This window comes from Scheffersomyces stipitis, chromosome 6, assembly GCF_000209165.1.
Source record: "Scheffersomyces stipitis CBS 6054 chromosome 6, complete sequence".
Lineage (NCBI taxonomy): Eukaryota > Fungi > Ascomycota > Pichiomycetes > Serinales > Debaryomycetaceae > Scheffersomyces > Scheffersomyces stipitis.
The window spans coordinates 1,320,049-1,347,462 of record NC_009046.1 but is presented as its reverse complement, the minus strand read 5'-3'; the positions used below and the strand labels follow the sequence as shown (position 1 = coordinate 1,347,462).

The 27,414-nt window shown below is 40.7% G+C and overlaps 10 protein-coding genes across 10 annotated transcripts; 4 read left to right on the top strand and 6 right to left on the bottom strand. All coding sequences in view use genetic code 12, as the record gives it.

Moving 5' to 3' along the window:
- The first annotated feature begins 271 nt into the window (after window positions 1–271).
- Window positions 272–4,453, top strand: PICST_84931 (mitochondrial processing peptidase). Its single transcript, XM_001385915.1, has one exon. The coding sequence runs from the start codon at window positions 601–603 to the stop codon at window positions 3,748–3,750; it is 3,150 nt and encodes a 1,049-aa protein (XP_001385952.2). The 5' UTR covers window positions 272–600; the 3' UTR covers window positions 3,751–4,453.
- Window positions 4,384–6,561, bottom strand: PICST_62462 (alpha-1,2 mannosyltransferase; the record flags this gene model as incomplete). The annotated part of the gene is made up of 1 exon (XM_001385573.1): window positions 4,384–6,561. A coding segment is annotated over one exon (2,178 nt), but the record flags the coding sequence as incomplete, so codon positions are not given.
- A 3,769-nt stretch (window positions 6,562–10,330) lies between these two features.
- GBO1 (Gamma-butyrobetaine dioxygenase (Gamma-butyrobetaine,2-oxoglutarate dioxygenase) (Gamma-butyrobetaine hydroxylase) (Gamma-BBH)) lies at window positions 10,331–11,692 on the top strand (the record flags this gene model as incomplete). Its single annotated transcript, XM_001385914.1, has 1 exon — window positions 10,331–11,692. One exon carries the CDS (start codon window positions 10,331–10,333, stop codon window positions 11,690–11,692), a length of 1,362 nt encoding a protein of 453 aa, XP_001385951.2.
- Window positions 11,693–11,738: 46 nt separating this feature from the next.
- PICST_84971 (predicted protein) lies at window positions 11,739–16,354 on the bottom strand. The gene is made up of 2 exons (XM_001385572.1): window positions 15,750–16,354; window positions 11,739–15,719 (listed from the first exon to the last, which is right to left on the bottom strand). Exons 1-2 carry the CDS (start codon window positions 16,117–16,119, stop codon window positions 11,830–11,832), a joined length of 4,260 nt encoding a protein of 1,419 aa, XP_001385609.2. The 5' UTR covers window positions 16,120–16,354; the 3' UTR covers window positions 11,739–11,829.
- Window positions 16,355–16,685: 331 nt separating this feature from the next.
- Window positions 16,686–17,303, bottom strand: PICST_33059 (predicted protein; the record flags this gene model as incomplete). Its single annotated transcript, XM_001385571.1, has 1 exon — window positions 16,686–17,303. The coding sequence occupies one exon, from the start codon at window positions 17,301–17,303 to the stop codon at window positions 16,686–16,688; it is 618 nt and encodes a 205-aa protein (XP_001385608.2).
- Window positions 17,304–18,172: 869 nt separating this feature from the next.
- On the top strand, window positions 18,173–18,937 carry COM1 (catechol o- methyltransferase; the record flags this gene model as incomplete). The annotated part of the gene is made up of 1 exon (XM_001385913.1): window positions 18,173–18,937. One exon carries the CDS (start codon window positions 18,173–18,175, stop codon window positions 18,935–18,937), a length of 765 nt encoding a protein of 254 aa, XP_001385950.2.
- A 469-nt stretch (window positions 18,938–19,406) lies between these two features.
- PICST_61747 (endoplasmic reticulum t-SNARE) lies at window positions 19,407–20,441 on the top strand (the record flags this gene model as incomplete). Its single annotated transcript, XM_001385912.1, is given in 3 exon segments — window positions 19,407–19,638; window positions 19,657–20,045; window positions 20,091–20,441. The coding sequence occupies 3 exon segments, from the start codon at window positions 19,407–19,409 to the stop codon at window positions 20,439–20,441; spliced, it is 972 nt and encodes a 323-aa protein (XP_001385949.2).
- A 139-nt stretch (window positions 20,442–20,580) lies between these two features.
- PICST_48738 (predicted protein) lies at window positions 20,581–22,362 on the bottom strand (the record flags this gene model as incomplete). The annotated part of the gene is made up of 2 exons (XM_001385570.1): window positions 20,581–21,977; window positions 22,014–22,362. 2 exons carry the CDS (start codon window positions 22,360–22,362, stop codon window positions 20,581–20,583), a joined length of 1,746 nt encoding a protein of 581 aa, XP_001385607.2.
- A 1,518-nt stretch (window positions 22,363–23,880) lies between these two features.
- Window positions 23,881–24,420, bottom strand: PICST_33055 (predicted protein; the record flags this gene model as incomplete). The annotated part of the gene is made up of 1 exon (XM_001385569.1): window positions 23,881–24,420. One exon carries the CDS (start codon window positions 24,418–24,420, stop codon window positions 23,881–23,883), a length of 540 nt encoding a protein of 179 aa, XP_001385606.1.
- An 838-nt stretch (window positions 24,421–25,258) lies between these two features.
- Window positions 25,259–26,977, bottom strand: AMD4 (amidase; the record flags this gene model as incomplete). Its single annotated transcript, XM_001385568.1, has 1 exon — window positions 25,259–26,977. One exon carries the CDS (start codon window positions 26,975–26,977, stop codon window positions 25,259–25,261), a length of 1,719 nt encoding a protein of 572 aa, XP_001385605.2.
- Window positions 26,978–27,414: the final 437 nt, after the last annotated feature.

Below are 27,414 nucleotides of genomic sequence, written 5' to 3'. Positions count from 1 at the left end.
AAAGTATATGGTCTAAAATCGAACACTGGATGTTAGTGAACGGAAAATGGACAGCTAAAACTTTGATATCTCCAGTTTGAAACTACAGTACGTTATTCAATACTGTATTATATGAATATACTTCTATATTATGGCATTCCTCGTAATTTGTATAATCCATAAAATCAATACCATTCTATCTTGCAACCAAATCTGAGTCGCATCGCGGCGAAATATTCAGTGAGAAGAGTAATAATCTTTCTTTTCCACTACTTTCACTGGAAGCAGTAACCAAAGTCAAAGGCCAGATTTGATTCGTCACTTGTGAACTTGTGAACAGACTTCGCTTACAGGAGCATTTCACTGGAAAAAATTGATTGTCGTTTGATTTCTCAAAAGAATTTGAATCGGAATTTTTCACTTGAAAACTGCTCAAGATTGTTTGCTCAACCGTGAGTCTTGTTAATTGATATTACTATTTGTCCGTTTGACTTTTGAAGTTGTTCCCATTCCTGAATTTGTTGAGATATTGAGACTATAATCGCTATATTGCTTCTTTCTAGATCATAGACTATAGAATCATAAAGTACATTGTTTTTTAGATTTTTCAGAACCCTCAGCATGACAGGCAAGTCCCATTTTGTCAAGCAGACTTCGTTTGAAGTCGACTATTCGCCCACGGAGATCACTAAATGGCGCTCTTCCAGAACTGGATTGCAACTCACGTATATCAACCAGCCCTCGCCTATTGTCAATGGTTACTTCGCTGTGGCTACAGAAATCGACAACAATACTGGAAGTCCCCATACTTTGGAACACTTGGTCTTTATGGGCTCTCGCAAATACCCCTACAAGGGGTTGTTGGATACACTTGGAAGTCGTTTGTACTCAACTACCAACGCCTGGACTTCCGTAGATCAGACTGTCTATACCCTTACCACTGCTGGCTGGCAGGGTTTCAAGACTCTTTTGCCAATCTACTTGGATCACTTGCTCAGCCCTACTATCACCGAAGAAGCCTGTCTTACTGAAGTGTACCACATCGATGGTGATGGTAAGCAGAAAGGAGTTGTTTTCTCAGAAATGCAAGGCATTGAGAATCAGCTGTGGTTCATCACCTATCAGAAGATGCAAGAGACTTTGTTTTCTGAGAGCTCTGGTTATTCTTCTGAAACTGGGGGCTTGACCACAGAATTGCCTACTCTTACAAGAGAAACGATCAAAAAGTTCCACGATAGTTCATATAGACCCGACAACTTGTGCGTAATCATCACAGGCTCCATAGACGAAAATGAGCTTGTAGACATCATGACTCAGTTCGATAATGAATTGGCTCCCTTACCCGATACTCCCAACAAGAGACCATTTGTGGACTCTAAACATGATCCGCCATTGTCAGAAACAATTATTAAAGAAATCGAATTTCCAGATGAAGACGAATCCATGGGAGAGCTCTTGATCTCGTGGATTGGCCCAGATGGAAATGATACCTTACAAAGTGTAGCTATAGACATGATCGCCTACTATTTTACTGATAGTCCGATCTCGTTGCTTAACAAACATATGGTAGAAATCGAAGATCCTCTTGCTACTGACATCGATTATTCCCCAGATAGTTTTGTAAGAACCATCATCAACTTCACCTTAGGTGGAGTTCCTGCTAATCGATTGCAAGAGGCTGATTCCAAGCTAAAGGAGTTGATCTTGAGTCAAGTCAAACCAGAAAATTTTGACTTGTCGTACATGAGAGAAATTGTGCAACAGCAGAAGTTAAAGTACATCTCCAGAGCTGAAAAGAACTCGTCTACATTCTCTACCATTGCTACCTTAGAATTCTTATATGGTAATGTAGACGGCTCTGACTTGAAGAAGTGGACCAAGGACTTGCACGAATATGAGGTTATCTACAACTGGACGACTGAACAGTGGTGCAATTTGATTTCTGAACAGTTTGTTGAGAACCACTCTGCTTCCATTCTCGGTAAACCATCCTCTGCCTTAAATGATGAGTACAAAAAACGAAACAAGAAGTTGAGAAAAGACATCATTGCTAAGTATGGGGAAGAAGGCTTGAAGAAGTTGGGGAAAGAATTGGAAAGAGCTCAGAAAAAGAATGACATTCCTATTCCAGACGAGTTGTTGCTCAAGTATGAGAAACCAGACCCTTCAAAGATCGATTTCATTGAGACTACTTCGTACAAAGCTGGGTTTACGGAAGGAATGTTTAATCCTAAGACAAACAACTATGTAGATGATGACTTCAGTGAAGCTTTGAAGAGGGACACTCCAAAGGATAGCTTCCCTTTGTTTTTCCATTTTGAAGACTTCAAGTCTCAATTCACTACGATTAACTTGGTCTTGTCTTCTACTAAGATCTCTCCTCATCTCTTGAAGTATACTTCAATTGTAGAAGAACTTTTTTCGTTATCCATTCAGCTTCCAGATGGAACATATACCCCATACGACAAGGTGATTTCAGAAATCAACAACGACTTGTTGGAATTTCAATTGGATAACGGCTATGAAAACCAATTCCTTGAACTCTTAGGAATCAGAATTAAATTTGAGTCAGCCAAGTACAAGAAAGCTATTCAGTGGTTGCTAAATGTGACCAAGTATGTCGTATTCGAAGAATCCAGAGTCAAGATCATTGTAGAGAAAATTATCAACTCATTGCCAGACAAAAAAAGAAACAGTGAGTTGATGATGTACTCGTCCCAACATAGACATATGTATAACGAGGAATCTTTGAGAAAGTCTCAAGATTCTATCCACACTGAAACCTTCTACAGGAACTTATTAGAAATGATTGAGGGAGGTAATTTTAGTAGTATACAAAGCGACTTGGAAGCTTACATTAAGCAATTGTTTACTTTGGATAATATGAAGGTATTTGTCTTGGGAAATGTCAAGAATTTGGATGGACCAGTTTCATCGTGGTCTGATTTTGTTGAGAAATATGAACAGCCCCAAAATTCACCAGATCCCTTTCACAAGTTGCCAAGATCGTACCAGTTCAAATCCCAGCTAGGCCACATCTGTGCTAAGAATGCCTTCCTTGTTCTTAGTCCAATTGCTGATTCCACTCACTTGATTACATCTACTCCTATTCCTAACGACTACTTGGATGAAGATATTTTCAAAATTGCTCTTGCTAGCGAAGTCTTGAATGTTGTTGAGGGTCCTTTGTGGAAGGGTATCAGAGGAGCTGGTTTGGCTTATGGTGCCTCTGTGAAGAGGGATATAGAAACTGGTTTGTTAAGCTTCACTGTTTATAGAGGTGCTGATGCTAAGAAATCTTGGGAAGTTGCGAAGTCCATAGTAGATGATTATGCTCTGGGAAAGGTCGAAGTCGATGCTATCACAATAGAAAATTCTATTGCTTCCATTGTGAATGAGTTGGCCAATGGTGAGAGTAACAATTACTATGCTGCTACTAGTAAGATCAGTGATAATTTGTTCAAAAAACGTGGTCCAGCTTACATTAAGCTCTTTTTGCTGAAGTTGAACGCCTTAACTAAGGATGACGTAGTTTATGCCATTGAAAAGTATTTCAAGCCCATGTTCGATTCAGAGCTGTCTTTGGTTTTCTCCAGCATCCCTTCTGAGAAAGAAGAGGAAATGGAGAAATATTTCACCGAACTTGGCTACAGAGTTCACATTGAGGTTATAGACGCAGAACCAGTAGAGGTCGAAGATGATCTGGAGGATCTGGAATCTGGCTCCTCTGAAGAAACCAATTCAGAGGATACAAGCGACGAAGATCAATAATACAGTTGGAACTGATGTCCAACTCTACAATTGTACATACAGATATATAGATTTTTCTATTAATGTTATTTGTATTTCTGGAAGCTTCGTATTACAAAGGCTATATGAATGTTCTTAAAAGGTTTTTCTGATCAGGAATGATAGAGAAGAACAAGGTATTACTTGTTGCTTCACTTACTGAATATGCAAAATGAAGGCAAGCATCGGATAAATGTTGTCTTCTAGGATTGTTTCACGTCTACGACCGTGCTAACCTAGTCCTAACTATTGTTGAAACTTAGCCTTGATTTCATCTGGCAATGGAACTCCAACATCGTTGTTGGCAGGTTGAGCGTCACCATTCTTTTGCTCTTCTTTAGTGTCTTCTTTAGTGTCTACTTTAGTGTCTTCTTTGGTGCCTTCCTCTTTAGTCCCTTCTTTAGTTTCTTCTTTAGTCCCTTCTGGTTTTTCTTCTTCCTTGTCTTCCGGAAGTGGAGGGTGTCCCTCACGGTTTTCCAGGATCAATTTTCCATTTTCATCGATTAAACCCTGTTGAGCAAGCTTGTTCTTGTTCTTATTGAATTCGTATTCCTTTTGGTTATCCGCTAACTGCTGCATACGGTTCTCGGTATCAATATCCTTTAATATTTGATGGATTTTCTTGATGTAAGAAAGCACGGTAGCATCGCTATCCTTTGAATCCTTTTTCAACAACTCAGTGAACCCAGTGACCTTTTCACAAACTTCCTTCTGGTTTAAATTCAACCTTTGCCAAAACTTTTCACTAGTAATTGAGTAACAGGCATACCACTTAGAAATAGTGTGGAATCTCAACTCCCAATCGACAAGTCCGAGGTCTCTGTAGTTGGAGGTTGAAGCTCCAAATAAACGATTCACATATGCATTTTCGTCTTTGAAATTTTCGAATGGATTGATTTTTGGAGACTTTACATGAACAAACATTGGTTTGGGCAATTGAAAACTCTCCTGTCTGTGAACAGTCTCAATATTACCTTCTTGGTCGACATGGTCTTCAGGAATGAGTTTTTGATGGTAGTTGTGGAATTTCTGTATCAAGGAAGTGGTGTATTCATTTTCTTGATTAGGGTTCAAACGGGTATCGACATTTTCCTTCTTAATAAAGGCCTTCCACGACTTGAGAAAGTCGACATTGTCACGGACATCATTTTGAAAGTACACTGGTTTATCCTTCAAATCTGTTTGGGTACCAATGTAGCCGATCTTTTGTTCAGCAATGTAGTAAGGTTCGTTCATAACAGTCAAAGCAGCAGCCCAAGTGTCACGGTCATCCATGTCTGGGGCTCCTTGGTAAATCAACGGATAGTAGAACTGAGGACCATAATAGTTGTAGTAGAGAGCTAATAAGAAACTCTTGAAATGACGACGCTTGGAGAATACAAACTGACTGCTGTCAGCACCGACGGCCGATGGTAAACCAGAGAAATCATGGAACGTAATTTCCTCATCAGGATTCTTTTGAATGTAATCTGAAAACGAGATATCGTTCTTCAACCCATTTCTACGCAACACTTCTCCCTGTTCAACCTGAGCAATTTCGTAGAATAAAGGTGAAGTTTGACGTTGGTAGGCTTGGGGCCACAAGACGAAACTTGAACTGAGGTATGGCTCAGAAGCAATCAAGTTGTCGACATTTTTGATGGCCAAGTTGTCCGCATCAATAGAAATGATGTGGTTGAAGCTTGAAACAAGCAAACTGAAAGCTCTCTTTTGAGAGTCCTTCAAGTCCATCGTCTCATACAACTCCTTTCCAAAAGCGGACTCCATAACTATACACTTCGTTTTGAATTTGATAGCTAAAAGCTCGTCACACACTTGTTCGTCGTACTCTTCTTCTTTGTCAAGAATTAACTCAATGGGTAAATCAGAGCCTTGGTCTCTCAACTGGAAGATGTTCACAAGAGCAGACCCGATCCTGTCACCTCCACCGTAGATGACAATTCCCTGACCCTTCACTAGCTCATATGGAGGTTCTTCCAAGTTCTTAATGGATCTGACCATGGCATCATGACTCTTCTTCAATGCGTTGTACTTTTCGCTGGGCAAATTGGCGTGACCGTCGGTCAATTCCTTCTTGGACAAAGGCTTCTCGGGAACAACGTTGATCAATCTGGGTTCAAGTGGTCTTCCCTTTTCATTATCGGACATCTCGTCAGCCAAAGGCTTGTTTTCTATCAAAAACTCATTGACAATGTTGGAGAGGTACTCCTGCTTATTGAGTAATCTGTCGAGCGTAGCATCGAAACGATCCGGGAAATCCTTGGGCAACTTGACCTCCGGAAGGTTAGTTTCTCTGAACAACTTCATGAAGTCAAACTGCTTGATGTTTGAGTAGAAGTCGTGGTAGTATTCTGCTCTCAACTGTTCAAACAAGCCGTACGACAACTTCATGTCCTTGAAGTACTTTCTGGTATATTGGTCAGAAATTTCCTTCTTGAGATCTTCCTTCATCTTCTCGGTGTACTTGTGTCTGATGTCGTTTCTCAAAGTGATGAGGAACTTGTCTTTGTTCTCCTTTTCAATCGCGATTCTCAACTGTTCCACAAGCTCCTTCTGCTTCGATTTCTTCACTTCTCCAACAAGATTCAGCATGTAGTCCTTGTGGTCGACACGGTCGATTTCAGTCTGTAATCTGCCCTTTCCGCCTGTCAAATACGTCTCCCCGCCAACTCCTACAGGGATGACATCCTCAGAATCGGAGTTGAGTAAAAATAGATTTACCACGGTGATGATCATAATCATGACCACCAAGATGACCGGGAACGGCGATGATATCCGAGGCGAGGTGATCATTGTGATGGTGTAGCCGAGAATAAACAGTGATAGATAAGTCTTTATATATGATGGAAACTGTAGGTTTGGTGGATCCTTATATTCTTATCAGTGGGCTTTGAACTTTTTGGCGTGTTTTACGAGCTCACAAAATGGGATGGCTTTCTTTTCAGGAAACTAAGAAGACTGATGAACAGGGTCAACGTTATACGCCACTTTAGTTAAGTTAAAAAGCACTCCTGAAAGCTCAAAAGTTCTCTGTTGGTAGCAAATCGCAAAAGATTCAATTTTATTTCGAGCTTTTAACATCGACAACTTTGGTAGTTCACACACGAAAATTCAATCGATTTAATTTTTTTCAGACGCACCTCTTCGCAAATTATAGGAAAAAAAAATAAAATAGCCGCTGTACAAACAATACGATTATACCATATTTGCAGACGGTGGCTTTTTCTGAAATACCAAAGGTACTATGCTGTTGATAGAAGCGCGTATCTGACCAGAACCAGGCTTATCGGACTTCTGGGTTGTGTGTGGTGGATCACAGATTTTGATCTTAATGTAAAGACCGATCTTGCTTTCAGTCTTTCAAGGCAAGTCCAATCCTCACTTCTTCGCAGCAGTTTGATAATCTGGAATTCCTCGAATTTTTTCATTTTCATTTTAGTCTACCGCAAGTCTCACAAGACATCAACAGTTAATACCATACACGTCCTCTCCAGTCAGATGTACACTATTGCCGCTTGGCACTAGATTTGTTTGCCCGTACTTCCAGCCATACTTCCAGCTATTCTTCCATGGGAACCTCCCCTTGGACGCGCTGAGTTCTTTCATCCACATAAAAAATATTTTCTGCAAGATATGCCATGCTAAAACTTCAACGTGTCGATTATTCTATCGCGAACTACTAGGATTACATGTCTGGTATATCTAAAGCGATGTACAAGGTGAGGGTTACCGCCATAGATACAATTATTCCGAAACCTGCTTAGATAATTTTTGAAGATAGTAAAATAACCTTGGTCAAATAAACGATCGCACATTTTATTTGATAGGATTTGCATCTTTAGATTGTGAAATCAGGTACGAACTTTATGTATGTAGTATAAAACTGGTATGGACAACATCAAAATTACGGAACTTTTTATTTTAATATTTAACCTTACTATGTCAAATTTGGTGATATTCATAGAATTCAATATTCGAACCAAATTCAACTGCAAACATATCGGTGATACTTCTAAATTGGGTACTTACAATTAAATTTTGGAAAGGATTTTACAAAAATTCATCGCGCATTTTACTAATTGTTTTTACCAAAAAGCATCTATTATTAATGTCTAACCTATTTACAAAAAAGTATATAAATATTCTTCTAATGCATTCAGGATGTTTAGGAGAAGAAAAGAAAAGCCAAAAAACACAACACAGATATGTTATTGATGACTGGAACATCTCTTTTTGAGAACTTCAGCAAACCATCAAAATCATTGCTAGGCACCCTAACCAAAACCCTCCAGCTTCAGAGCCTCCAAATAATGTTCCATCAGCTAGCCACTACACATTGTAGATAGCAACTCCCCAGGTTCCCAAGAAGCAGAAACCGGAAATAATCGTGTCAATATACTAAACTCTGCCGAACAAATCTCAGAAGACCAACTTGCCCGTTATCTATTTGATATTCTTGCTGATCTTTTCAGCTGACCTAGACAAACAAGATAAATCATTAAATATCAGACAAGGTTTCTGTCTTACCACTCTCAGTGCATTTGCTAGCAATTCTACTGAGAAGGGGTTTGACTCCATTTCATTATCTTCACTTGCAGCCAAATCGGGGCCAAAATTTTCACGTGACCATAGTTAAGTTTTTGGAATCGAAGTTTCAAAATTTTCCATAGTGGAGCTTCTATGGACCGGGCCCGAACAACCAGGGTTCAGAGAAAATTTCCAGTCATAGTGACTCTTTGGGAGGAATGATTGATACTTTTTATTTTGAAGAATGGCTCTGAATCATGGTGTTTGCCGACATTTGTAGTCTTGCATTTTAGGGCCCTTCAGATCAGTTTTTTACAACGTGGCCGCGCAAGTACTTGTCAATATCCTGTTTTCTTGGCTTACACAAGACTTGATTTGAAGAAAATTCATTAAGAATGCATTATTTGGTCTCTAAAGATGATTTATTGCTCTCTTTTGTGCATTTCGGCGAGAATCAACTTTTTTGACTTTTTCACGATCATAATCGAATTTAGCAGAAAAAATAGCAGGAATTGGGTACTCTGGCCGAGTTGGTCTAAGGCGCCAGGGTAAGGTCCTGGTCTCTTCGGAGGCGCGAGTTCGAATCTCGCGGGTATCATTATAACACACCAGCAATTCCTTCCTAATTTACCTATTTTCCTTTCTTTTTGCTTTTTATATATCCAATATGAAGATTAGGTAGGATCTTAGCTCACTTGTTATTGAGAAGTCTTCGCTGTTTCACTTCAATTTTTGAACTGTCTAAATTGAACTATGTTGTGAAAACAGCTCTCAATAACTACGAATGAACTTTGCAAATGCGAAACCTCGTGTGCCATTAGCATGCAATCATATCAGAAAACTCTTCAAATACGTATGTGATGAATTATGTTGTATTAACAAGTATGACGTGAGACTTGAACCGGCAATCTAACCGTGTATTGTTATGTTGTCGTCTTCTTTACATTTTTTTTTGATTTCCAAAATAATCCAAAATGTGAGTTTGCTTCCTGTCCTAAATTGAAAAAGTCCAAACTTTATAGGAGTTGGTGCTCATTGAGTGTCGAAGTTATAAAGACAATTTCTTCAAATCTAGCATGTTAGCCTGACCAGATAGAACGTAATACTAACATCATAAGTACTAGAAAACAAAAAAAAGGGGCGAGCTGGGAATTGAACCCAGGGCCTCTCGCATGCTTGTAGTAATCAATTTAGTTTTGCTAAATCGTCGCCCAAAGCGAGAATCATACCACTAGACCACACGCCCGATTTCTGAAGGACTAGGTCCTGATTTCAAATGATAATGTCAAAAAATCACGTGTATAAGGACACGTGTCAGTACGCACGTGATTTAACAAAATTCGACTTTGCCAAAATATTACAGGCTCCGTAGACAGTCATCACGATGCCTTTCTATATTCGAATTTCGTCCTCTATTCGGTATGGGTTAGAGATTGATTAACAGTAATAGATTCTGACTTAATAATGATAATTTCTTTTTTGTTAAAAAAAATAACTGTAGAACAAAATTTATATGCTGCGTTGTGTAGGTTCGATTGTAACCAAGAGATTTCGTAAAAATTGATCTTTAAATACAGATTTCTAGTATGATCAGATGAATTTGAAATACTCATGGATGGAGTAAGCAGAAAAAGCAGATAATTTATATCTATTCTTCATCACATTAAAGTGTTCAAATACGTACCGACATGTAAGGTATAAAGGATTCAACCGAGGATAAACTACCACCTTCTCTTTAAATCTTGCAAAAAAAACACGAAGGCTAACAATTCAGAATATTGATAGTCAATCGTACAATTCCACGAATTCCACGAAATCCTCTAATTTAATTCCCTTTCGATGTGACTCGTCTATTAAGATGCTGCATTTCTTCACGAATATGAAGATGTTCCGGAAATGTGCTGCATCCTCGGAATTGCCCCACATCAGAATTTTTAAGTTTTCGAGAATAGTACGATTATTTCAGAAAACATAACGAACATTTATATAACTTTCTTTTCCCTTTTTAATAGGAATTGCATGAAACACAATAGAGATGATACCAAATTTGTATAGAGTTAATAAAACGAAGCTACCCCGCGTTTTAGCGAGATCCGTGAGATTTCAGCTGTCGCTTGCTATTCATAGATACGATGATAACTATACAACTTTGGTATTTGATGGAGATAGGTCAATTCTGTTCAGTAACATCTTTCTCCGTGATTCATGCAGGGATCCTAAGTCTGTAGACACTTACTCGAGCCAGAAGCTTTTCACCACAGCAGAAATCGCAAAGAATTTGTCCATTAACTCACCTCCCCGGATTAGAAAATCACCAGATTCAAGCGAGTCTGTTTTAGAAATAGAATGGCTCCAAAACGGAAAACTCCATCTTTCCCAGTACCAGGAGACGTTCTTGAGAGAGTACATTGATGCTGAGTCAAGGCAAGCTGGTAAATTCTTTGAAGGTGAAAGAACAATATGGGACAACAAGGAACTCGTTGGAAACCTTCCCAGCATACAAGCTGATTACAAGAAGTACTTGGAACTGGATTCTACTTTCTTTGAAACAGTCAGAAGCCTCAACAAGTTTGGTTTGGCATTTGTAAACGACATTCCGGAACCTTCAGCCGAGCTTCAGAAACTGGGAATGAATGAAAAGAATGCCGCAGAATGGCCGGTGTCAAAGCTTGCTAACAAATTTGGTTATATCAAGAAGACATTCTATGGTACTTTATTTGACGTTAAAAACGAAAAGGAGGAGGCAAAGAACATTGCAAACACAAACACATTCTTGCCGTTGCACATGGACCTCTTGTACTACGAATCGCCGCCAGGATTGCAATTGCTTCATTTCATCAAGAACTCTACAACAGGCGGAGAGAATGTCTTCTGCGATTCCTTCCTTGCGGCTGAACATGTCAAAAATGTAGATCCAACAGCATATGTTGCTTTGACGCTTGTCCCCATTACCTATCATTATGATAACAACAACGAGCACTATTTCTTCAAGAGGCCTTTGGTAGTGGAAGAAGTGAAAGGCGATACGGCTCGTATCAAAGAAGTCAACTACGCTCCACCATTTCAAGGGCCATTTGAGTTTGGAATAACCAGAAATGACTCCGAGAGGGAAGGATTGTTTTTGGCTAAAGATACCACAGACGGTCTTTTGTTCCAGGACTTTATCAGAGGATTCCAGCTCTTCGAAGACTTCATCAACGACCCCGTGAACCACTACGAAATCAAGATGCCAGAAGGCTCTTGTGTTATATTCGACAACAGAAGAGTTCTCCACTCCCGTCTTGGATTCAGTGACTCCAACGGAGGAGATAGATGGCTCATGGGAACCTATGTAGACGGCGATAGTTTCAGATCCAAGTTGAGAATGGGCTTCAGACACTTGAAAGAAGCTATGTAAATAGATTTATTTAAATTCTTAAAACTAAGTAAAATCTTGTACTTTTATATATAAATTATTTATTTAATGTTTAGAAATTGTACAGTGAGCAAATGTTAACTAGAATACATGGAACAAGAATTGTAAGGACGTGGGCATTAGTAAGCGTAACCACCATAGGAGCTTGTAGGGGCACGATTGCTTGGAGCAGACCTAGTGTTAGAAACATATGATTTGAAAGTCTGCTTGAAGCCGTTACACAAACGAAGCATGTTTGGATACGAGAATCCCTTCAAGGTGTAGCCGTCAACTTCTGTGCGGACATGCCAAGTGCTAATTGGTGTGTTGGCATTGACTTTAAACAACAACAAGAAACTACCAGGCAACTTGTGATCAAAACAGAATACATAAGCACTGCTCTTAGGATTGGCTCTAGTGTAAGAGTCTAACCATTCGTTGACCTCAGAAAGAGTACCTTCTCTGAACTTTGGATGACGGGTCATTTCCAATACCTTCTTGGCTATGGACTGGATGTGTTGGAAGATCAACTGATCTAAATCACCATATTTCTTACCTTCAACAACGTACTCTTTCAATCTTCCACTTGTCTTTTCCTGGACAAGTAAATGTTGGAACAAGTTGTTGGCTACCTTCCAGGTGATTGTCAAGAAGTTAGGACCTTTGGAAGAAGGACGGATCACACAGTCTCCCACAGCCTGAGGAGCCAAAAACTCTTCAGCTTGCTTGAAATTGAAATTGTGGTACAATGGATGTTGAACGTTTCTAGTTTTGGCAAGCTTGGCTCTTTCCTTCGCACGTTCCTTCTTCCAGTCGTCTTCTTCAGCAGTGAAATCCCACTTGCCCTCTTCCTTGACGAATCTTGGAGCATTGGCTTTTCTGAGATCATCATCTAACAAACTCAAGGTGGCTGTGAAAGAATCGTAGAAAACATCTAAGATAACAGCCTGGACAATTTGGCCCTGATTGAGATCAATTCCACTTGGAATCAGGTTCTCTTCAATGTTTCCTGTGATCAATGAAGATGTGACAACCTTTGCAAATCTGATCTTGGCCTGTTCGTAGTCTCTGAAGTTTTTGCCAACCCTGACAACTGTAACTGGAACAACGACATTTCTAGAGAAAGTTTCAGTGGTTTCACCAGTCAACATCTGGAAAACTTCGGCATTGTCTAGCAAGTGGAACAGTCTTCTCAACTCTTCAAAGTTGTTTACTAGTTCTTCCTTGATCATTTGCAAGGTTGCGTACTTCTTCTTGCCAAACTTGGACTCTAATTCCTTGCCGTAAGCTACCAAGTTCAACTCGTCAACTCTGCTGACACCTTCCTTCATCAACTGGTAGATAATACCACCCTGCTCTTCAATATGGGCCATGTCTTCTTCATCTAAGTCCAACGCATCGGCAGCCATCTTACGAGCCAAATCGTAATCTTCTGGGTGAATTCTCGTAGCATCCAACAACTCGACAGAAGTATCTCTAGAAGAGGTTTCCAAAGCTGGAATGTTCAAAAAGGAAGAACAGTTGATGAAAATGTTGGCAGTCGTCAATTCGCTTTCAATCAAGTCGCTTCTGTTGGACAAAGTGGAACCAAGCTTAGCGTTAATATTTCTGATGAGACCAGAAGACTTACGAGGACCCAAACCAGAAATATATGGCAACAACTGGGCCACATAAGGATCACGAACAGCTTCGTTGATCTCTACACCAACCATATTGATGATATCGACAAACACAGACTCTACAGCATCCTTGACAGCATCGGCTGGAATCAACTTCTGGTGCTCGTGGAAAGTCAAGGACAAGATATCGTCTTTCAATGAAACGTACTCCAAGAGTGGATTCTGGATGTAACGAGCTACACCTACACAGTACTTGTATAAGGTTGGCTTTTCTGGGAACTCCTGTGTGGCTCTATCTGAGTTCTGGTACAATCTGGCGGTTTCGTCTTGACCCCAGATGACATTGACCAAAGGAGGGTTGTTGAAATCCTTGTGGTCTTCAGATAGCGACACTCTGATATTGTTCTTTTCTACAGTATTGACAATGGCGTCAAACAATCTCTTGGTGTTAGCATTATAACCAGACACCGCAATGACATCTGGCTTGTAGTCACCCAAGAGCCTATCAAGGTACTGCTGTAATTGACCAGCAAACTGTTCTTCGTTTTCACGATCTTTGGTGGGGTTATTTTCAGACTTGAAAACTTCACCAAATAAACCATCGTGCTTGAGGAAAGCTCCAACAACAGCACTGTCGAACTCACCCTTTCCAAATGACAATGCCAAAACGTTAGCCTTACTGCCCTTGTCGAACCCATAAGGTACATATGGCGACTGGTCCACCTTAGATAAGAATCTTCTACGCACTTCACTGGCCACTAAACGTTCACATTCACGGCGCAAGTCTTCCTTTGTGTTTAAAGCTACTGTAGCACATAATTTCTTGAATGCCAATGTCAAAACATGCTCCCTTTCTCTGTTCCATTTGTCTGAGATCTCCGAGGATCCGTCAGACTTCAAACAGTTACATATACACTGGAACCAGTTGTCATAATCTTTGGTTTCGACTTTGATCACAGCCAAACCAGAGCTCTCAGCTTCAAGCATTCTCAACAACACATCTGGTTGTTTCACTAAGTCAGCAGGAGAACGGTTGATGGCGTACTTGATGTCAGCATAGGGGCTGTGTCTGTCGATAGTAGCTCTTCCCTTTTCGGTAATTGCAACACTGATGGAGGCAAATGCCTTGTAGGTCTGTCGGACTTCGTGTCTAATCTTTGGGTTCTGGTAGATCTCCTCGGCAAATGTTCTTCTTACAGCATCACGAGCAGACTTCTCGTCCTTGAAGATGACCTCGTCGTCTTCACACAACTTCTCGATCATATCCTCAGGAGACTCGAGCGAATCATCCGTAGCATGGATTCTGTATGGAACTTCAAACTTCTTAGAACTTTGGTCTTGGACGTTTTCACCAAACTCTTTAGCAGAGATACCAAAGGCCTTGACACCATCGTATAAGATGTTGGACCTTATTCTTTCAAAAAGAGCAAATTTCAGGTGTTTCTTGCCAGGCTTATTGCCATCTTCTAAGTCTTCAGTTTTATTGTTGAGTTCTCGTATCTCAGCCGAATATGTGAACTGAATGTAATCATGCAAATCTTGAACAGCCACCATAGTGTCCAATGACTTGATGTCCTTAACCAAGTCGTCGTCGATAGACAAAGCATCTATCAACTTTTCGATGTTTAAACGTTTTTCGTAGAGTGAATGGTATTCGATATCCAAATGAACGATTCTCCACAAGTCGTCTTCGTACAACAACTTGTGAACTTCATTGTTGACTACACCTTCGGCATCCTGGATCTCACGTGAATACAAGAGGAAATCACGACGATGGGTCCAGATGAAAGGAACCTCATAGGAATCCTTTGAAACGAACTCTACTACCTTTCCTACTGCTTCCCGGAATGGTTGCTCCAAAAAGCCTCCAACAAGTCCCTGCTTCTCCTTGGATAGAATGGAAGCGATCCACTCTTTTTCGTTTTGCAACTCTTCTCCCTCCAAGTCGATGTAATTCAAGTTGGCCCGGTACTTCTGGTACCGCTCAGGAATGTCTATGATTCGGATCAAGTTGTCTTCTTCTGTCAACATCCGCTCCTTCAACTCCGAATGTTCAAAGACTTCATCCAACGACGTTGGCTCCATGGCTTCACCATTACCTTCATCTTCCATCTCCTGGGCATCAAGAGCCCACTCGTACTCAGCACCATTACCAAAAACTTCAAACAATTGTTGCAAGCTTTCTCGGTCTACACTGGACAACTTCGAGATATCCAATCTGGGGCCAGCTTTCTTTGCTTTTCGCTGTTTGATCTTTTCTCTTCTGGACTCTTCATCTTCGTCTGAAAACTCATCTTCTTCGATGAAGTCTTCGAATTCATCCAAAATGTTACGGTCATGAGCAACTTCTCCTTCTTCTTCAAGCTCGTCGGCTTCTGCCTCTTCATCGTCGGAGAACATATCGTTCAAACCTGATCTTCTGGGTCTCAGAGTCGAGACACTCTCATTTTCTTGCTCTTCAGCAGTTTCCAGCTGAGCCCGTTTGAGTCTCTTGAACTTTCCCAGAGATGACGACAGCAGAGGTTTGGCTCCGGAGTTTTCAAGCAATAACTCCAAGTCGTCTTCATCCAAGGCATCGTCTACAGCTGCACGTTGTGATTCTCTCTTCCGCTTGTGCTTTCTCTTCTTTTTAGATTGTATCACCTCGTCGTCATCGTCTACAATGAATCCTTCACGGACTTTCTGGATGGCTTCTTCATCTTCGTCGTCGTCGTCTTCTTCAGATGAGTCTAGAACATCGTCTCCATCTTCTTCAGAGGAGTTGTTCGACACGTCATCACGGATCTCTCTTTCTTCGTCTTCTCTGGCCATGGTAGTAAAATGAACTAGTCAATGACGAAATTATACAAAAACAGCAATCGCAATATGAACTATGATATCAATCAATCAGCCTATCTATTGATCAATTTTCCAGAATGCGAATTGTGGAAATTATCAGAATAGTGCAATTAGTAGATTTCGATTGAAGATGCTGTTAGTTTGGTCGATGATTTGCCACTACGGTTCAATAGTCACGTCCACTACTGTACAATGGGCGATGAGCAATCAGCCGTGAAGATACTGGTGTGTACTGTTGTGAAAAAGTTGGAGATTCATATAATACTATGAATGATAATGTTGAAAAATTGAGCGTCCGGGTAAGCCCCATATATTGGGTATATGCAGGCCCATTTCAAATATATATAGACAGAGTACTGGTAGAAATTGTAGATAGAGCATCTGGCAAGAAGTAAAGTGCTTTTCTAAATAATTTATCTTACTCTTTATTATTACTCAATTTACACTTTTCAAGCTTTATTTCTCATTAGCTGTTTTCATTATTCTTGTGTCCCAGTCTATAACCTTCCCATATAATCTACTTAGTGTACAATGAATTCTTACAGATACTCTCTGTTCAACTTCATGTTGAAGTCTCTGTTCTTCTCATTAATATAAGACGATACTGCCTCTTCGTCCTGTTTGTTTCTTCTTCTCTTTTGCTTTCTTTCGTTGGACTCTTGCAAATTCTGAACTAACAGAGCTACTGCTTCCTGCGAAGGCTTGACTTTGAGCATCGCTATATCTCTTTCAACAGCATTTGCCAGATTTTGCAATTCTAGTTTCTGTTTTTGCTTGTTGTACTCTACTTTATCTACTTCTAGAGCCTCCATTTCCTTTTCGTACGACCATTTTGCAAGTTCATTCATATTCAGATAACCCTTTCTGCCGAATTTCAGATTCAGCATTTTCTTGTCCCATTCTTCCCACTCTAGTAGGGTATAGTCAAGTTTGTCCTTTTGTGGTCCTTCGTGTAAAGCTTCGTTTTCATCATCTTCTTCTAGATCTTTAGGTTGTTTCTTAGCTGCTAATTTCTTTGTTTTCCATTCTATACTGGCTTCAATGCTGTTTTGCACCTGGCTCTCTTTCTTTCGTCTTCTGAGCTCTTCGAGTCTTTTCAAGTTCTCAGAAATAACATTCTTGTCTTTTTCCAGCACAGGTTTTGATATCTCAAACATAGTGACAGTGGCACAGTATTAATAGACTGCGAAGTGTAATTCGAATGCTTTAGGTAACTGAAAATGATTGGCACGAATGGCCATGAAAATATTACTAGCCATAATCTTGTTAGTGAAATCAGAATGCGACAATGTTTAGTGCAACAACGACATTGTTACTGCGCGACATTATCAACTTTGGAAGTATTTTGCAATTTTGCAATTTTGTAACAGCTGCTTTCAAAATGGTAAGGACAATTGAAATGGACATACCTTGGTCAATGAGTCCCAGTATAGTGATACTAGTTGGGACCAAATTTTTTGATTTTTGAACGATTTGAGCACTGTTCTAGTCCGAATCGGAAATTCGACCCTATAGCCACAGTTTAGGTAGCTTACAACTCCACAGCGGCTTAGAACCCCTCAAAATCAGAACACGGACTACGGGGTTATCACCGAGAAGTCCATGAACGGATTATTTATGGATCTTTCTTTGTTCCATCCAGCCAATGGCTATTCGTGTTGTCTATTCCGGATCTGCCTACCGGGCCGAGTCGGAATAGTATGTCTTTCCACACACGCAGGATAGCACGATTTTATGGGGTATAGCAAACAGTGTCACTTAGTCTTCGGAGATCAAATCGCCATACTTAAACAGGAAGACATCCCCTTTGATTTTTGACAATTATCACAGTTATACCGCAGCCACAGGAATCCCAAACTTTGGCAATATTTCGCAGCCATTGAGATTTTCCCCAGCCGTGAGAAGAACATTCCACCAGCTTGCAGTGTTTCAGACTAGCGCTCTTCATTTAAGAATTGCATTTAAAAGTAAGACTTCTCAAACTGGAATTGCTCCTCAAAGAAGACTGATCAATTTCTACTCTACAATGCCAGAAAAGGAACAGAAGGTGCTCCAGCACATCTTATCTTTGCCAGAGGATAGGCTCAAGCAAATCCGCGGTAAACCTCAGGAAGTACTTAAGCTCATTGATGACTTTAGCGAAAATGTTGAGTCATTGATGAATATCGGCCCCTACAAGGGCAAACTTATTGTTGACAAAATCAAGGAGAAGAAGCCCAAGATCATGGTAGAATTGGGAGGCTATGTTGGATACTCGGCTATTTTGTTTGGTAGTAGTTTACCAGACGATCCTTCGCTGCACTACTATAGTTTGGAACTCAACGAGGAGTTTGCCAATATCTCCCGTCAGCTTATAGATCTAGCTGGGTTGCTGCATAGAGTGTCGATCATTGTAGGTAAGGCGTCGAGCTCACTTGTAGAAATGGTAGATCATTTTGAAGAGGGCAATAAAGGCTACTTTTCGTTTGACTTCATCTTCATCGACCATTGGAAGGATATGTATGTTCCTGATCTCCGTGTGCTTGAGTCGCTTACATTGATATCACCAGGTACCATTATTGTAGCCGACAATATCTACTACCCGGGAGCTCCTGATTATGTTAAGTATATCCAGGGCCTGCCAGAGGAGAGAAGGGACCATAATTACACAGTTACCAACGTTGCAGCTCCAGAATTCCAGGGCAGGTGGAATATACTTTACAAATCCGAGACGATTCCAGTCAAGAATCCCAAATCGGGAACCGAAGATGCCATTGAGGTAACCGAATGCGTGGAATACCTCAATGGTTAGAGCTACTACAAGAGCTATGAAATGCCTTGACAAATGTTTGTTATAAGCCAAAAGAATTCTTTTGAAAGAAGTTGTTTCTAACTATTCAATGCTATAGCAACGTAGCATTTTTCTATTGTGTAGTGGTATCCCTATGACCAAATAGGTGAGTATATATGTATACAGAATCTAGCAGAGTGCTAGCAATTATGAGAGAATAATACAGAAATAACTAATTATAGGTAATTAGGATATAATCATAGCATTGTAGCCCTATAGAAATTGTATTCTTTATCATCGTTATCTTAGCCATGAAAGTATATGAGGAAAGGAATAAATCTATTTGGTAACTGTGAGTTTTCTTGATTCGCGATTGTCTGTCCTGTACTTTTTACCATAGTTAACAATATTCTTCACAGATCTCAATTCTAGACTACTTTCTTTACGGAACACGAAGATCTGCAATCTTGCTCTCTTCAATTCTCAGAAAATGACGGACTTGACGCCGCTCTTTCGGCAATGTGTGGATATAGTAGCCAGCGAGCTTGGAGGCGATGCGGAGGACGAATACGACCGGAAACAGACCAGGAACTCGAGATCAGAGTTCATAATAAAAGACACTTTCATCAAAGAATGCTATGAATTCTACAGCGTAGTAGCGGATTTACAGCAATTTGTGACAGTGATTCGACTGCCATACTTGGCGGTAGACGACGAGACAAGTCGAGGATCAGCCAAAGGCAACTCCCTTTCGATTGAAGACAAGAACAGAATTGATGAAGAGTTCAAGTACAAAGTCCAGCAACTCTATAAGAAGCTCAGCTTGCTTGAAACTTACGAAAAAAAACGGGAAGAATTGGTGCCCAGAGATTCAGATAATAGCTCCGGATGGTTAGGCAAGATTTTGGGAGATGACGAGCCTCTGGATCAACAAATCTACTTAGCTACTGTAGCAGCACATCGTACTCAAATTCTTCGATTTTTGGTCTCAGCACTTGATAATGCCAACAAGAACTTTGAGACTATCCAAAAAAAACGTATTCTGCGTGACAGGCAACTTGATCTGTTAAACTTCCAGAATTTCGACGATACTGATGATCTCAACTACTCGGAGTTTGATTCGTACCATGTAGTGAAAGACCTCCAGCTTGAGAACCCAGAACTCGTGCAGCAGGAAGAGGAACAGAATAATCATCTCTCTCAACAACAGATACAACTATTGGAGACGGAAAACCGTGAGTTCTTGACGATGAAATCGAAGCAGCTCAAACAGGTGGAAAAAGTCCAACAGTCCATTGTAGAAATCATCAACATACAGAACGAACTTTCGTTCAAGCTTCAGGACCAGGGACAGCAAATCAACAACCTTATGGACAACAACGCACAGGTGCACATAGATGTTCAGATGGGGAACAAGACGTTGAACAAGGCTACTGTGAGAAACAAGAAAGGTGCCAATATGTTAGTGACGATGTGTTTTGTACTCGGTGTCTTGATCCTCTTTGTAGACTATATATCGTTCTGATCTATGTCAATTATAGGTCGTTATAGTTGAACTATGAATTTGTATTCTGGTGGACTTCGATCTACAATTCATTCTACAAAATGATAAGAAGAGAAGCTGCATCGTTTTAGTTCATGATAAATAGTATGTATATACAGCATTAGAAATCCACTACTGTTCCTGCTCCAATTGTAACTCCCTCTCTTCTGATGACGATTCTGCCCAATATCTTATTATCCGAATACTTTGTCAAAGGAAGCGAGCTTCCCTCTTGTACTTCAATCTCCACGATAGCTGTTTGCTTTGATACAAGATGGAGCAACTTCTTTTTCTTCTTGCCACTGGTGATTTCAATAAGTTTGGATACTCTGGCAGGTACCTGGCAGTTATTCCTAAACAAAACGAAGGGCATACCGACCAACAATGGCTTGTCCATGTTGAACAAATGCAATGACACGGTAAACTTCTTGACTGTCTTGGCTGGAGAGCCAACCTTAGAGACCAAGTCGCCGATCCTGAAGATATCGGCACTTTCATTCGAAACCTGGCTAGCCTTGAACGACATCTCTACCAATTCTCCACGAATAGCAAAGTCTACCTTCTTCTTGGCTACACGTAAAGAATGAACCTTGAATACTTCTTCACTGGGAGCAGCAATCACAGTTTCTCCAACTTGAATAACACCACTACTGATTTTGCCACTGATCTTGTATTCACCCTTATCCTTATGAGAATCATGGACAGAAACAAAGAAATCTTCAGAGAGTAACTTTGAAATAGAGTCTGTGTCTACTGTAGAAGACAACTTCACGTTTTCAAGATAATGGCCCAAGGTAGGGCCCTTGTACCAATTGAACGCGGCAATGGAGGTATCACGCTTGACCACATTGTTACCACTCAAACCGGAAATCGGCACAAAGTCGATCTGCTCTTCAGCAAATTGAACTTCGTCACTAGTCAAATATTCTGTTAACTGGGTCTTGATCAGTTCGAACCTTTCCTCATTCCAATCTTCTTTATCCAACTTATTTACAGCCACACATATCCGCTCTATACCCAAGTTCTTGGCTAAAATGGTGTGTTCCTTGGTTTGTCCATCCATTGCAAAACCAGCTTCAAACTCACCAGTAATTGAATCTACTACAAGAAGTGCCAAATCAGCCTGGGAAACTCCTCCAATCATTTGTGGAACAAAGTCCTTGTGGCCAGGTGCATCTATAGCTGTGAATCTTGTAGTGGGAGTTTCAAAATCCGTTGCGCAAATGTCTACAGTTACACCATGCGAACGTTCTTCAGCTGTCTGGTCCATAATCCAAGCAAGCGCAAATGATCCCTTACCTGCATTTTCAGCTTCCTTGACCAAACGGTTCACAGTTCGAGCATCTACAATTCCATAGTCAAAGAGGATTCTACCCATCAAAGTAGACTTCCCAGCATCCACATGTCCAATGACTACAAAAGACTTGTGCGGTTTAGCATAGGTGCTGTTGGTAGACAATTCCTCTAGAATATCGATCTTCTTAGCTGGCTTAGTGGTTTTGACCGTTTTAGAAGTCTCTGGTGTAGTAGCTTTTGAAACACTTGAACTACTACCGGCTTGAGAGATCTTTAAGTTACCCATTCCCTGTTCAAAGGCCTCTTTCTGAGCTTCCAAGACCTTGTCGTCTGGCGATGGGTCAGCAAAATTCTGTTTAGCCTTCGCTATTTTCTCTGAATCAAGGCTTATGTTAGTAAGAGTATGAAATAAAAGGTCGTCACGTCGTATTCTTTTTTTTCTATTTTCATCAACGGTCGTAGAGTATCTTCTCTTGGTGCTATTTCCATTCAAGAGGAACTCCATGAGGTCACTTCTTGGCTTAAAGAGAAGTCTACTGCTATCCACAGCGAGTTCCAACGAAAGTAAGGACTGCTCACTATCGTTTACACGATGATCCGTTGCCATAGAAGATGTCCCTATCTGTGGGTTTTCAGTTTTGGCATTTTCCACAATTTCAACATTGTCTTTCTCTTGCTTCTTCTCTTCTTTTTGCAATTTTCTGCTCAATCGCAATCTCGCTAATTTATTCACTTCTCTTGATGGTACCAAAGAAGGTCTGTCCGAGTTTTTACGCTCAAACTCTGTGGATAAAGTCAAACGGTCTAGAATCGCTACCGATTTCAGAATTGATTCATTATTGGTAGGAGACTGTTTCAGTTGGAGAGCTCTTTTTCGAGCTAAAGTTTCAAGCTTTGAAACTGGCCTTTCTTGAGACTCACTCAGCTGAGTCTGCTCTTCCATCTGTTGAAGCTCTTGCTTCTTCTGAGCTCTAAGTTTGGCTAGCTGAGCTAGCTTTGATCCACCGCCCTTGCTCAACCCCAGAGGCTGCTGGTCTGCTAGGGACATTTCAGTAAATCAGATGCAATAGACGATATGTGGAGAGAAAAAGAGGGTCCTCTAGCAAATCAATGGTGAAATAACAATACTAGTTCTTTGACTTTTGAAGAAGAGACTGAGTGCAAGATAAATTGGGAGTCGCGATAGATTCGCGGTAAAGTTTCGCCGCCGTAGGTACTCGTGGTAGAAATCATCGCTATTTTCGCAATTTCTCGCTATTTTTTCCCCTACACAGATCTCGATACCGGAACTCTTTAGCGAGAGTAGAAAACACTGAAACTCACAGATAGCGGGAATCCACCAGTGTGGACCCATGGCTAGAAAAAATTGGTTATGAAGACGAAGAAACCAGAAGACGACCGAGAAATCGCAAAATCATACGTACTTTTCTTGAATTTCAGTCTGATCTCATCAGCTGCTGCATCAAGATCGTAATAGTTGTAATAAAGTGCTTCTTTCAAGTCCAACTCGGGAACCTCATCATTGTAGCTAGCGAGAGTTTTAATCAATTGTGGAAGGAGCTCGTGGAGCTTGTCGTACTCGTCGTTAGGAAGACTGTCCTCGTTGAATTCTTCCTCATCATGATCCGAGTATTTATCGTAGTCCTCGTCGTAATCCATTGTAGTTGATGGAGAAAGAAGAAGTGAAGTTTTCAAGCGTTGAAATATTAGGTGAGCGCATATTTAATGTAATCTCTACATTTTAGGCGGCTTTTGGGGGAAGCGCAAGAAAGGTTTTTCTGGATTTTATTGAACTTTCAAAGAGCATTAAACTTGTATTTTAACTCCGATTTGGAGTTTCCACGGAATAATCGTGAAAAGTAATTGCAATTACAGGAGCCTAAGTGACTCTTTTCTGTCAGTACTACGATATCATTCAAACTGGACTCAAGTCCCTCAAACAATGAATGCGAATGTTAGTCTAGTGTTATCAATCTAGATAACACTTCAATTAGATTTTATCTATCATGATGTTTATTATAAGCTTTATCTCAATGCTAAACTGGTCGTAACTAAAAATTATATAAGTGAAAGGGGATTGAAGAATTGAAGTATTCTAATGTTGATGGTCAACGAAAATGCAAATCTAGATCTTGAATTGAGGACGGAGTTCTCTGCTGGCAAAGTTGGTGTGAACCATAGTTCTTCCTGATCTGAGGCTAGACTTGCTCGACGTGTGGTCTTCTAATGAAACGGCAAGGTTTAAGCTATCAACAGTGACATTACCCCAATCAGAAGTAATTCCACCGTACATTTCGTAGAAGGATTCCATCTGGGATCTGGCAATTGGCAATCCGTGCAATGGACCCATTGTCGTACCGTTCTTTCTGTGATACTTGTCCAAGTATTGTGCACGGTAGATAGCCTGTTCAATGCCATATGTGATAGAAGTGATTTCCTGATTAATGATGGCTCTCTTGACAAAAGCGATCAATGTTTCAGTGGCAGTCCAGTGACCAGTAGAGATCTTGTTGAGAAGGCTATGGATAGGAGCCTTTGTGATGTTGAATTCCTTTTCAGTTAACATCTTGTCATCGGAAGTGTATTTCATGTTCTTGCTTTCAAATCTCTTGACAGCGTCATTGACGTTTTGTTGGAAATGTTCGATTTCGATGATGGCGTTCATAATGAAGTCTTGATGTGTTATTAAAGTCAGTGTTGCTTGTGCTTGGCTGATGATAATTACTCAAATTGATCCCATTGCTAGCGGATGAAGTATTCCTTATATACTCGAATAGGGCTTTGCAATTTCTGGTTATCAACCTCAGATGATGTCGTATCTTCATTACTCATCGCTCAATAATAGGGTGTTTACTGCATGGTGGACAACCTTAAATTAAACTTGCTATCAATTATTAATCGCAGTTACATAATAAACCTTAACCGGCAAGCCCGCGTACAATTTTCTAGAAACATAGGAGTTTGAAACTACGTATGACACCCCTCTAGGGCTTACAAATTTGTATCAAATGGCTTCCATGCAGAACTCCGAGAGATATATTTTCTATGCTGATAAAGGCGCGGCAAAAAATCAACTCTAAATTGTACATTTGAGAGAATATTTTGCTTTCTTTTCACACCGTAATAGCCGCCAACTGTAGGAACAATGGTTCTGGAGCTTTCGAAAGTTGACTGATATGGACTGACTACATGAGTACCACTGCCAAGATAGGCAGTGAACCAGGATAATACGGGGTCCTTAAAGCTTTTTGTGTTCTAGTTTTGCACGACGGGTACAGTACTATAGCTCAATTAAGTATGGCACCCCACAAACCGTTTTTGCACAGGTGAATCATTACTAAGGTTCTTCCTTTTGAAGTTTAGCTACTGATTTCTCTTTAAAGCTTATTGCATCGACTTTCTTCCTACACATGAACGGTTGATTTCATATTTATTCTATATAATTTCACTTTACACAGATACATCAATGGGGTTCCGTCTGTTGCTAGCCGCCTGCACAATTATTAATGCTTGAGTAAGTCTGCACCCAAGATCTGCACAATGGTCTTACCGGCTGCCACAACTTCTTCGTCAAAGTATCTTCTACCTGACAACTGTAATCCGATAGGAGCATTGATAAAGTTTTCTGGAATGTAGTTTTCGTTTTCCAATTTTTCCAATTCGCTTCTGTACGTGTAGTTAGCAGCTTCTGCTGGCCACACGTCGATCTTGGGGTCCTGCTTCAAGCCTGTCTGGAACACTAACGTAGGGAAATCCAAAATGTTGAACAACGAGGTGTAGGACCAGTTGAATACCTCTTCAGATCTGGGAGCAGCGTTGTTGTAAGTTGGACTCAAGATGAAGTCGATTTTGTTTTGCAACAAGAAATCGTTATAATCTTGTTTCAAGGAGTCTCTGATGACGTTCAACTCACGGTTTTCCTTGACTGTATAGTTCTTTTCACCGTTACCGTAGTTCAAACTCCATTTCGTCAACTTCACCAATGGTTCACCAGAAGCAGCCAACAACTTTCTCTGCATGTAGTTTCCATCACAGTTGTACATCTTATGGACAGTTTCATATGCTTCTTTTGTTCTAATTGGCTTGAACTCTACAACATTAACACCAGCAGACTTCAACTTTTCTACAGTGAAGTTCAAGCCTCTGGTCACAGCTGGACTTGGTCTCACGTTTCCATCATCGTACATTACGGCGATTGTCAAGCTCTTGGCGTCTGGAGCCTCTACAGGCCTCCAAGGCATAGGCAAACTGTTTGGATCTACTAACCAAGGCTTTCCCTCATTGACGTACGACTTCATCCACAAGTCTATGTCCTCTACAGTACGAGCAAATGGGCCAATCACAGCAGGAACAGATTCTTGACCAGCACCAGAGCTGACTCCTCCGTTCAACGAGACTCTCTTGGATGTTGGTCTCAAACCAATACATCCGGAGAAGGCGGCAGGTCCTCTGATGGAGCCACCGATGTCGGAACCTACACCAAGGGCAGAGCCTCCAAAGGCAACTACAGCACCTTCACCGGAAGATGAACCTCCAGAAGACAACGACATGTTGTAAGGGTTTCTGGTTAAACCAGAGATGTTGTTAGCAGAGTCCAAATGCATCAACGTCTGCGGCTGAGTTGTTCTGATGTAGTAGACAGCCCCCAAGTCTTCCAAAATCTGGACAGTAGCGGATGAAGTCTTAGGAACATTTTTCAACAACGAGACATATCCTCCGTGGGTGATTCTGTTCTTGTAGTTCATGTGTTCTTTCAACGAAACAGGTACACCGTGCAAAGGACCAACGGTCTTGCCGTTCTTCTTGAAGTACTCGTCCAAGTACTCAGCTCTCTTCAAGCCTTCATCAATGAAGAAGTCCATGGCACAGTTGGTGAACTGATGGGCAATCACGGCTCTCTTGGAGAAAGCCTTGAAAACTTGCACAGCAGTCAATTCACCAGCTGCAATTCTCGAGGCAAGAGACGAAGCTGATGAGTCAGTAAGTGCAAACTCCTCAGGAGTTAACAACTTCTCACTGTACAAATACTCGAGCGGATTGAACTGTTCTTCAACCAACGCGTCAAAATCCTTGGGCAATTTGACCTTCAATTCTTCGGGAGTAGCGGCAGCCAAATCCAGTCTGTACTTCTCGATGAGAGGTACCCATTCCTTGGTGTACTTGTCGCTGTCTTCGTACTGCGAGAGTGAATCGGTAGTTAAGAAATCTGTGTAGGCGACCATTTTAAAGATAGATCAGTAAACTTAAGAACAGATAAGATGAATTAGTAGATTAGGTAGGAGATCAATAAACCAGTTAAGTGGAAAGGATTTATGAGAGTAAGGCTTTTGTAGGTAGATCGAATGGTTCAGATCAAGCCTTAGTTGTTAACAGTGTGGAGGTGATTGCGAAACAAATATGAATCAATAAATAGCAAATCTATGTGAACACTCAGTCTATGAAGTTTCTATGATTTTCAATTGAAGTTGGAACTTTCATTTTCGAATTTTTCATTTCTCAGTTCGAGATTCTTGCCTTATTTATAGACTCGGTTTTCAGTGGAGAAGTGATAAGATAGCCGTCGGCTTCATATTCCATTTTGGGACGGCCGAGCACTGCTTACTATGACAGACTTCAATGTTAGATAGCGTACGAGTTTCCTAACTGAGCCAGCTAAGGA